Source organism: Onychostoma macrolepis, chromosome 07, assembly GCF_012432095.1.
Source record: "Onychostoma macrolepis isolate SWU-2019 chromosome 07, ASM1243209v1, whole genome shotgun sequence".
Taxonomy (NCBI): domain Eukaryota; kingdom Metazoa; phylum Chordata; class Actinopteri; order Cypriniformes; family Cyprinidae; genus Onychostoma; species Onychostoma macrolepis.
Window position 1 is genome coordinate 21,277,428 of NC_081161.1, and position 11,341 is coordinate 21,288,768.

The 11,341-nt window shown below is 37.6% G+C and overlaps 1 protein-coding gene and 1 long non-coding RNA gene across 2 annotated transcripts; both read right to left on the reverse strand.

Moving 5' to 3' along the window:
- Positions 1 to 708: 708 nt before the first annotated feature.
- On the reverse strand, positions 709 to 3,366 carry LOC131543272 (cytochrome b-c1 complex subunit Rieske, mitochondrial). Its single transcript, XM_058780455.1, has 2 exons — positions 3,073 to 3,366; positions 709 to 1,942 (listed from the first exon to the last, which is right to left on the reverse strand). Exons 1-2 carry the CDS (start codon positions 3,281 to 3,283, stop codon positions 1,332 to 1,334), a joined length of 822 nt encoding a protein of 273 aa, XP_058636438.1. The 5' UTR covers positions 3,284 to 3,366; the 3' UTR covers positions 709 to 1,331.
- Positions 3,367 to 5,859: 2,493 nt separating this feature from the next.
- LOC131545013 (uncharacterized) lies at positions 5,860 to 10,865 on the reverse strand. The gene is made up of 3 exons (XR_009272295.1): positions 10,594 to 10,865; positions 7,805 to 8,230; positions 5,860 to 5,926 (listed from the first exon to the last, which is right to left on the reverse strand). It is a non-coding gene; the product is annotated as an uncharacterized LOC131545013 (long non-coding RNA).
- Positions 10,866 to 11,341: the final 476 nt, after the last annotated feature.

The following is an 11,341-nucleotide window of genomic DNA, read 5'->3' on the forward strand; positions in this document are numbered from 1 at the left end:
TATTATTCAATGAAATGTGAGAATGCCAGAAGTGTTGGCCAGTTTTTACATTCTTAATCGCTGCTGCTCATGTTGGCACATTTTCTGTACTTTCCCCTGGGCACAGTGGATGTACTTTTTGAACCACCAGCACCACATGATCCATCTTGATTAATGCATGCTATTATATTTTACAGGCTAGAAGTATTATTGGTAGCTTAAATCAACTGTTCACTGTAACTAAGAATTTCTGTCCTGTCATGTTTAAAAGACACAATTATTCCACTTGGTATTGCAACTATTATTCTTATTGCTGAAAACGCACCCGCATAGAACATGGACTAAGTAAATCAAATTGAATTTTCGTTTTAATGGGCAATTTAAAATGTATTTATTCCCTACAAATATATCTGTGAAACATAACATTCTGTTTTGGATCATTTGCAGAGGTTCTCTCAAAAGAGATAAAACTGCACAAGGCGACATTTCTGAATTAGCAGTTCTTCAACTGCATCTGATCCACACGGATACATCATAATGTATAGTTAAACTCTCATTTAAAAATCATGATCCTTATAATTTTATATCATTTTTAGGTGACGCATCACAGTCTGGTAATATACAGATCTTTAGACCTTACTTTTTTTTTTTTTTTTTCCAATGCCCTGCATCATGTTTTTACCCACAGAAACTCTTTAAGAGTGATTAAAAAATGTCAATGACAACATGAAATTTGTGAAGGTTTTATTCAATTCATAACTCTGTAAGCACATCTTAGAGCTCCGTTTGTGCACAAATCTTTAAGAACAGAGCATTTTTAATACGTCCATATTTCACATTTGCTGTTTTTATCAGATTCCACTGAAACCTATAGCCACAATCAGACAGTTGTCACATTTACCACTGACTATGACAACAGAAAAGAGTGCAGAATCAATGTGTCATTGCTTGTGTAAGGTATATTGCACATTTTTGTTCACCTTCACCCTGCAAACATCACCTACCTGACTTTCTGCTGGTCAAAAACTGCACCCTCTCTTACCTTTTGCCTTAATCACCTCAACACTTATGCGCTATAGTGTAGCAGATATCTTATTTTTATTTGTAAACCAATGCATAATGTGCTAAAACTAAACAGCCCATGTGATTAAGTAAAACACACAGAGATGTGTATATTGAGACTGAATAAATGGAGCTGAGTGAGGTTTCCATCAGATAAAATACACTTTATTACTTACAATTAACCTGTTACCCATCAAGTCAATGCATATTATGAGTCTGAAACAAGATGGACAAAAATCAAACAAGAAAAGCACGTTCAGTGTTGATCGTAGTTATTACAGTACAGTCCTTTATCCTACAATCACGGTGTCATCGTCTGGAAACTCGTAGTAGGGCACCTCCAGATTGAGCGGAGCGGGGCCTTTCCTAATGCGACCAGATGCATCGTAATGAGAGCCGTGGCATGGGCAGTAATAGCCTCCATAGTCACCAGCGTTAGCAATGGGCACGCAGCCCAGGTGGGTGCACACGCCAATGACAATGATCCAGGTGGGGTTCTGGACGCGGTCTTTGTCGTGCTGGGGGTCCCGAAGCTCAGAGAGATTGACATCAGCCTCAGTTGTAATCTCCTTTTCTGTTCTGTGCCGGACAAACAGGGGTTTCCCTCTCCATTTGAAGGTCATGTTCTTACCCTCAGGGATGTCTGATAGCTTGATTTCAATCTTGGACAGGGCCAACACGTCAGCTGAGGCGCTCATGGAGGAGACGAACTGTGAGACAATGGTCTTGGCTGCATAGACTCCAACCACAGCGGTGGAACCTGTGATCAGATAGGAGAACGCCCGTCGGGTTTCGCCGCTCTCTTGTGAGGACTTCTTTGGGTCTAAAACCTCTGGCCGCCGGTAGTCAGAGAAATCAGGGATTTTGATGTCTGTGTGGGTGAAACGCACTGAAGAGCGAGCTACAGAAAACAAACAAACAAATAAATGAATAAATAGATAAAGACACTGCATAAAAATTGACATATGAAACGGTGACAGAAAAAAAAAAATACTGACCATGTCAAATAATATTTGGCCAACACATAACACTTTTTTTTTTTATTCACCAAATACCAAATCTTCTCTTCAGAGTGCAGATTTTCTGAATTTTAAGAAATGTAATGCTATGTAAATATAACACTCAAACATGACAATAATGCATCTTATTTCAAAATTGGATTATACATCATCATCCACAAAAGGAATTATTACAACCACCCTGCTTTCTCAATATTTGGAAAAATTCATTTTGACAAACTGACATTCATACACAACATCATCTGTAAAATAATCACAGATTTTCAATACCAACTCAGACTTTTGAACCCTGCTGTATGCACAGAGAATACAATAGCTACTTTCCACCTTGCAAATTAACTGTTAAACATTACGTTATGTAGTATGTTAATTCATATTAATAATAACAGTTAAAATAGTCTTATTTACACAATAGGGCTGCTTAGCGTGTTTTAAAGTCTGGCTGAGGGTCTCTTACCAGCTCATTCATAAATTATGCTTCAATAACACTAAAAACTGATTCTAATTGAGCAAATTTTGCTTCTAATTCACTAAATGTAAATTCTTAAGTAATCTACATAAGCAGCATGTAGGCCAATCTTAGCAAGAAACTATTAGCTTCCCTTGACCCAAAACATATACAAAATTCTCCGAATTTCCCCGCATCGTGGCATTTACTTTATTATGTAAAAGTAATCATATCATAAAGGACTTTGAAAGAGCAAAATTTCCTCAAAAGCCAGACTGATTTGCTAACAGCTTCGACAAGGACATTAGCGAGGCCTCGGTGATGCTAAGTGCTTTGGCATGTGAGCTATTGCTGCCATTTCGTTAAACAGAACATAGTAAGCTCAAATTAATAATAATTCAGCATTAATTACGTACAACACTACAAACGCCTTAAACCTATTCAATACACACATTAAACGTATGAGAGGTCATTGTGCCCTTGAGTGAGCGCCGCTGCACGGCCTCCCTCTGCGACGCGGAGGCCGCGGCTCTCGCGTTGACTCTACCCCGCAGTGACACTCACCGTTGAGGCTGACGGACACGGCGAGGCCGCTCTTAGCGCTCTGACCCGATAAGGACTCGCGGCACAGGAACGGCTTCTTGGTGTCCATCAACAGTTTATCGGTCTTCATGACGACGCCGGATACGAGAGGCTTTAGTGGACCTGCCACGGCATAATTAGTAGCTTGCAGGTACGGGGAAAAAGCCCCCGAACGGGCAGCAAGGGACATCATGTTTGTCGGCTGCGGGGCTGCGATCGACCTTCCCGAACTGATCCACCGACGCTACTGACGTACAGGGACGCGCTGACGTCACACGCAAACCCTTCCGGCGGAGTTTTTTTGCCTGATTTTAGTTTAGACGTCGTTTCATGATTGAAATAAAATCATTGAGACTGTTTGTAAGCCACTATTTGACCATTTTGGTGTTATGGATAAACAGTCTATTTAGGTAGTGGTAATAATAATAATAAAATTAAATCACAGAATCACAGATTAAAGTCCTGTCTTGGTCAGAAATCATGCATTTTTCAATTTAAGTCCAGTAAAACTTTTTTGGTGTCATTTCAGAGCTGCATTAGGGGCACACTGTTATTTTATCCCTTAATGTTTTAACATTAAGAAATTAGGGTGATATGACATAATGTGTTGATGAACTGGCTGAGATCAAGGTATATTGTATTTATTATTTTATCTGGTAGATATGTCAGTGCAACTTAGTTATTAAAATCAATTTGGTCCTGTGTTGTACAATAGAAGATGGTTCTATGGTTTCTATTAGTGTGTAACGGTGTGTATGTGGCCCACTCAAATGAATGCAAGGATTCAAATATTAGTCCGTTTATTCTAAGCAAGTGAAAGTAGCTCTTAAAAATATCAACACAAATACGGGCGTTTTTTTCTCTAGTGATTTGTATTTGTTGCCATTGTACGATACTTAGCGTGTCCTAAAACATGGTGGTGACTACCCAGAATGCAGTGCGCAATGACGTAGATTCTCCTCCTCTATCAACTTGCTCTCGAGTGTTCATGGGCTGGCTTTAACTGTTCCAATATGAAGGACAGATTATGTATAGTGGCCCATAGAAACAGCCACAAATAAGGCATCTACGTATGCATATCTATGGGCTATACAATAATGGTGTAATGAGGTTAAAAGTACATGTTTTTAGAGTATTTTACAGTAGCTTTGAACGAGGCTGAGCCAGTCCTAATCAAGGACCAGAACTACTGTTTTAATTGGCCATAAGCTACTCCAACAGTGCAATCAATTGTCTTTTGTCAGTAAATGTAAATGTATGAAGCACTCATCACAGTTATTTTCAAATCAAGCAGCTTCCTATTGGTCACCATGGCAAATTCAAGTGACTGGCTTGAACAAAAGCACAATCTGCATGAGGAACTTGTTTGCCCTTATTTGAATCTCCAGATCATGTGGATTCCTTTTGAAATGACTGGAGTTCACCGTGAAATTTCAACAAGCAACAGTAAATGTGACTGCAGGGCTGATTTTCCAGCAAGCTTCTTTCTTCCATTCTGTCTTTCACTCACTACCGTGGTGCTACCCAAACATTGCTCTGTTGCATTTACAGATTGGATTTGCATACTGCTGGTTATTACAAAAGACTGTTTCAACGAACATTTCCTGAAGCAATCCCATTTGTATGTTCCTGTTTATCTACACTGACTGGGTTACAGCTTGTCAAGTTCTCACAGCCCATTTTAATAAATCCAGTAAGAACGTCTGATTTTACTGCCTGCTGTTGCCACGGCATCAGCTTTGATCAATGTGATGCGGTTTGCCTGCAATTGAGCCTCAGCTATTTGAGGCTGCAATTCCTTCTCTGTCAACTGAAAATAAACTCTATTGACATTTTTAATCTATGAGTGTGCAGTTTGGCCCAGGCGTTCTCCATACTGTATCCGTTGTATCACTCTTGACATTTGCTATTTCCACAAGCCTGCTTATTAGTTTCGTTAGAAGGGGACATCTAGTTCCGATTAGATCTCTAATTCTCCAGAGAGGCAGCAATAAATCAAAACTATTTTTAATGTTTCTAGCCAAAAAAGGTATGAAGATAGATTCAGAGGCAAGTTATATAAAAAAGGCACTAACTATGTGATGCATAATGCAACTTCAGCCCATATGTACTCTATATAAATAATACTAGTGCACATATACTTTATATAAACTGTGATCAGGCATGAAAGACACTGACACACGCTGCTGCAGCTTGAATTATTGTATCTTTAAAAACCCAGGCTGGCAGAAGTGGGCCTGAACATGTTCTTCGCCCAAGGCCAGGCTGAACTTCCTGTCCTTTAGTTGTGACATGAAGAGAGTTTATCTCTAAGAGAAGTAATCCCAGAGGGAAGGATGGGAGGGCCACATTCAGAGCACAGGCCACTTTAACAGAGACACATTAAGTCCCTTGTATCCTGCCGCTGCTCCTGCACTGCTAACAGCACATTAAAAGCCGACAGACGACCACTGACCCCCTCGCATCAGACTCTCCACTTGTATTCTTTTCGCACAGCTGGACACCGGCTCTTTGAGAGGGGGATTATGTCACAAGCATTATGCGACAAGTGCCATATCTGGTCAGTTGGTGGTGTCTGCACACACATTCAGAGTTGTGTACCCACACCCACACTGAGAGAGTTTCCACTTTCCAGTGATAGCGTCACTGACAAAGCAATTAATCCGCCTGTCTCTTTAGATTTCAAATGATGCGAGGATTTCCAGCGTTAAACTTCCACTTCAAAAGCATTTTACAATACTCACATGAGGGCACTGAGAAGGATATGCCTTTCTGTGCAAAATGCTACTGTAGCGAGGATGAAAATGAATGACCCTCGGTTCCCCGTCCACTGGCACTTCAGAGAAAAATGAGAGTGAGAATCAGGTCAATGCTGCTTTAAATATGCAATGAGTATCTTAAGCCTCTTCCATGCAATTCATCGATTTTCTCATTCCATCATCCTCAGACCTAATGAAGGCCTTTCATTTTTTGATTGTGTAACCTTTCTGTCTAAAATATGATGAATTATATATCTCAGAGGACTAAATACATTTTAATCAATCGACTTTTTCGGTATTGATTAGTAGCTGGAAGACGAAAGTTATTGCATTTGGTCATGAAAGAGGGGACAGGTATGACATCATTTTTGATTGGTTTATACAATCAAAGAGGGAGTAGTGGGTAGAGATGACATCCTCCTGGACCATTGTGATCAATCCATAATACCTACAGGGACTCATCCGTTAGCTTTCCCATTAATCTTAATGGCAATACTGTAGCATGCAGCCCATCTTTTTCCTCAATAGACACTGTATATGTATCATACATTACCGTTCAAAGGTTTTGGGTCAGTACTTTTTTTTTTGGAAAGAAATTAATACTTCTTTTCAGCATGGATGCATTAAATTGATCATCAGTAAATTCATTTATTTCAAACATAATATTGTTACAACTAAATTCATTATCAAATAAATGTAATTTTGAAACTTTTATTTGTCAGAGAATCCTAACAATGCATCATGGTTTCTGAAATGTCATGTGACAATGAAGACTGAACTAATGGTGTATATAGACATCAATAGAGAAATATAATTTTGGCCACGTAATGCATCTACTACACTATTAACTAATATACACATTTCTGCTTGAGCAAGCCAATACATCCAGAAATGTTTCATGGACACTGGTGTTTTGTTCACATTTTGCTCATTTATAACACTTAAACCCAGCCCCACCCACCCATACTCAGTTTGTACAAGTTGTAAAAAGAAAATGAACTCAGCATTACTTGACTATGCCTTGAAGTTACAATTATCACTTGTACTGAGTTGTGTTATCACAAGAAGTAATCCTGTCTCCCATCTACTTCAATTGACAGTATACAGATGAAGAGATTTTGCCCCCTGGATACGGACATGACATTTGCCTCATACAACATGAACAAGGTAGTGATCACTGCAACAACAAATGACTGCTGATATTACATAAATATATAATGAAACATGTTTTGCTTTCCACACTCAAATAAACATAATTAATGTTTATATGGGTAATGCCATAATTTATCAATTTAACAATAATACAGCCCCACAGAGCATGCTTACACACACAAAGAATAAAAGTGCATGCTGATACTTTTAAATCATCTCCTCTCATCTTATATTAAGATGCAGATCTTGTCTTGGTCCCAGATTGTGCTCAAGGGCAATAATGTCCATCTCTCCCTTCAATAGCACATCACCCACAGACCCAATAATGCATTAACATCCTATTAACTGGGACTTAAAAGTGGCTTTGTAATTGATAAGGAGGTTGGATGGGTGGACTGAGAGTGACAGAAGGCGTGGCGGCAACCAGATGGGAAGCTATTATCTAAATGAAAATCTGAAGTGTCAGGCTGTATCTAGTTTTCAGTGCTTTTTGGGACAAAGCGACAAAGCTGCAGGAAATAAAACAGTTGACTTACGGTCAAACTAATTGTGATAGTTTTGATCTGAATTTAAATTACACACTCTCTTTGCAGCTCTATTATACCGAATAATTACCGTATAAGAAAAGAACTGAGTGACTAAAAGAAATGTGCATTTGTAGTACATTCATCCAAAAACATGGTTTTCATTCTGAATGTAATAAACCTTTCATAATCCGTGGATTTGAGAATTCAGAGTTGCTCAGAGGCAATGCTGTTTAATGAATAAGGTTTTTTTAATCTCTAAAAATTAAACAGGTTTACCTAATGTTTAGGTATTTAGCTCTGACGGCGATCCAAATGCTGCTGATGCTGTCTGATATCTTCTTCGTCTTTGGTCCCTGTGCTGCTGATTGGTCACCTGTGCTGACAATGTCATCAGATTCTCCAGGCAAAGGGAAAGCATGCAGAAACCCAGATAATGTCATTCCTAGCATTCGACAATTTCGCGCCGAGCGCGGTTCAGATGTTACAGTCCGATAAGCTGTCACTGATGCCAGTTCTTTGAATTCTTAACCAGATGCTTGGCTGCTCCCTACAGTCCCTCCACAGCAAACCCAGGATGTCTCAAGCAGCACAGTGATGGGACAAGTCAGCGCTGCCTCTGGGACTGTTTGCATGGCCTTATCTCAGGACAAAGGTTTCTGTCTTCAAGTTAAGGCAGAGAACTTTGTTCACTCTATCAGGGGACTGAAAAGAGACAAGGAGAGTTTGGTGAAGGAGAAAGAATAAACCACACATGAATAGCTGGAACAATGTGCTTATGTCCTTGTCTAGATAGTCAAGGGCATTTTGGGCCTACATTGAAAAATGTGAAATTTATTTAAATGCATTTTTACACTGGTCTAACTGAAAATAATGGTTTTCAGTTTAAACCTGTTTTGTCTAATTTGAGAGCAAATAACACTTACTATAGAAAAAAAAAAAGTAAATACTATTTTAAGTGGTATTTGTAAATAGTAAATAGTATTGTTGCTTGAGTGTTGATATGCAGAAAACAAACTTGCTATAGCTTTACTGACTGCAGAAATTATTCTGGGTTTTATCATTTATTTTTTCTTTCTTTCTTTCTTTCTTTCTTTCTTTCTTTCTTTCTTTCTTTCTTTCTATATATATATATATATATATATATATATATATATATATATATATATATATATATATATATCACAATAAACACCACAATATTTCACTATCTTTATTTATACTTAAAAAAAGAAGAAAAAAAAACACTTTTATATTATAGCTAATTTAGTTTAGTTGCTTATAGTGAAATTATACTAAAATAATGGCTGTATTTACAGTTATAATTAATATATAATTTATTCTAAAGTAAAGATCATAGTAACCCACTAGTAATGACTCAAGTATTACCAAATCCTTATAAAGAAAGTACTAATTACTTGGATCTGTATTCTAAAGTGAAAAGCATCGTAACTTCCTAATATTGGCTGACGTCATTGTAAGCTTTTGAGATGTAAGGTCCAAAAAATTAGTAATTCCTTTAGAAGAATTTGGTACAAATACTTGCATCATTACTGATGGGTTACCATGACCTTCACTTTAGAATTAATTATACATTATGCATTATTCATATTCATTTTGAACATATAGTAGTTCTTAGTAGTTCTTGGGGAGGTATGAAAAAAATGTTTTACTGATTAGCTAATAGTGAGCTACCACATCCGACTAAGCACTATTACTTACTAATTAATTAATCAGAGTTTCTTGTTAGATACAGCAGTTTCTAGAGTGCTTATATCGCATTACTCATGTGTTCTTGTGTAGTTATTCATTAATGATCAAACAGTATTCTAAAGTGTTACCCAAAAGTGTATCAAAAGGCCTTGAAGTAATGAGACAAATACTTATTGGTCATGTTTCCACTTCCATTTTAGATTCTGATTAGGGATGTGCTTTTATGGACAGTTTGCTTAGCAAACTTGCAGGCAGTAGATTAATCACATTGTAATCTTGTAAAACTTGAAAGTAGCAGTAATGAATAATTATCATACCATATTATGCAACTGCATGTCATGTTATTGGATTAAGAATCTGTCAGTAAATGTATCTAAATTCAGTAGCTAATCTGATGCAGATCCCTTCTGCACAGGTAGTGCTTAAACCAGAGGATGTCTTTTAATTCCCTGTTATTATTCATATATACAGTGAGATAATTAATTATGCCTGTTTATGAAGCACTCAGGGTAGAAGGTTTGTGTGTTTGATCATGCTGACACTAATGTGATGATGGCTCACTAGTATTTGAAGTCATATTGCCCTACAAAGTGTGCCTGCAAGGTTATTATTTTGCTTACATTAATTTGATTCTGCAAACACAAATCATGCAAATGGATTTTTATATTTTAAGATCTGTGTTTGTAAAATGAGAAGCTTAACTGTACAAACGCTAATTAAGAAATCAGAGGATCCCAGGACCATGGATGTTCTGTCACAGCTCTTGATTCATTGTGTTTGATCAAGTGACTTGTCTAGGGGCCAACAGCAGTCAGAGGGCAGGACCTTCTCCACACTGATTATACAAGCTGTTATGTACCATAAGGCTAATGTTAATACTGTAATTTCTTCCTCTCTGTCTGCTCATTCGTCTTACTTCTACTCTGCCCATTTATAGCTGCTTGCCTGCATACTCTGACTACTAATAGAAACAAAAATTCACACCAATTACTGTTTGATTAGTGCATATAACCTCTCAAGAGAAGCTCTGTAAATCATGAGAAATCTCTTTGTTGCATTCATTTTCCAAATGAAAATGTTCCAGGTTATGTTTACCTATGATATTTAAGGGGTGGTTTGCACACTCATCTGAACTAGGTTTGTTGAAGCGGGACTCTATTCTAAGGAATCAGTCACCATCACAACAGTCACCACCCAGCACAATCACCCAATCACAGTCACCTGACTTCTAATTGCACGCACCTGCTGACACCAATCAGCACGACTATATACGCACACACTGCCATTCCCCACATTGTCTGGTCTATCGTTCACTAGATAGACGGCTCTGGACTCACTCTACGATCATGGCTTACCCCAATGCTTACCAGTTGAATCCCTCGTCGATTCTACCTCGACGCCTTTGATCCCCGATCCGAACCTGCAAACAAAGACACAACTTCAACCACAGCAAAGCAATCTGAACTTCACACTAAATTGCTCACTCACCTGCTTTTGATCACTCCCGATCCCGAATCCCTTCAATAAACCTGTTTGTTCTCACTCACCAGTTGTGTGTACTGTGTTTTGTGACATCTATATTTTACGTTAATAATTTATTTCTCACATTAAACGTTCAATAGCTAGTATATACAGTAAACAGTTATTTTATTAGCATTGAGATACCATTATAGCTTTTAATTATTAGTTCGAATTTTCATAGTTTTTATGAATAGTTTGGAATTCCCTTAATTCATTGTCTTATTATTATTATTATTATTAATTACATATTTAATATAACGTAATACATAATTAATTTTATTTCCATTTTAGTTATTTTATTACAAGTTGAAGTAAATGAAAATGAGGAATGTAGAAGTTGAATCACCTTCCAAGTTAAAACATCTCCATTTCATATTAAAACAGGGTTTCTAAGGGTTTGGTATTCTTAAAGAACATCACTTGGGTCAATTTTCATCTCTCTCTCACAAATGTGGGTTTGCCTTTTTTTTCTTTTTTTTTTTTTATGGTAAGAATTATGATTTTCAGTGGGACGTATTTCAAAGAGTCGTGCTGTGCTATGAGTGATGCTTTACACCTACACACGCTTACAGATTTCTTCAT

Excerpts from the sequence above, each read along its gene's own strand:
- LOC131543272 (XM_058780455.1), bottom strand. The coding sequence starts at position 3,283 with ATGATGTCCCTTGCTGCCCGTTCGGGGGCTTTTTCCCCGTACCTGCAA. Across the intron at positions 1,943-3,072 it reads CGTGTCCGTCAGCCTCAACG|CTCGCTCTTCAGTGCGTTTC; the intron begins GTGAGTGTCACT and ends TGTTTTCTGTAG.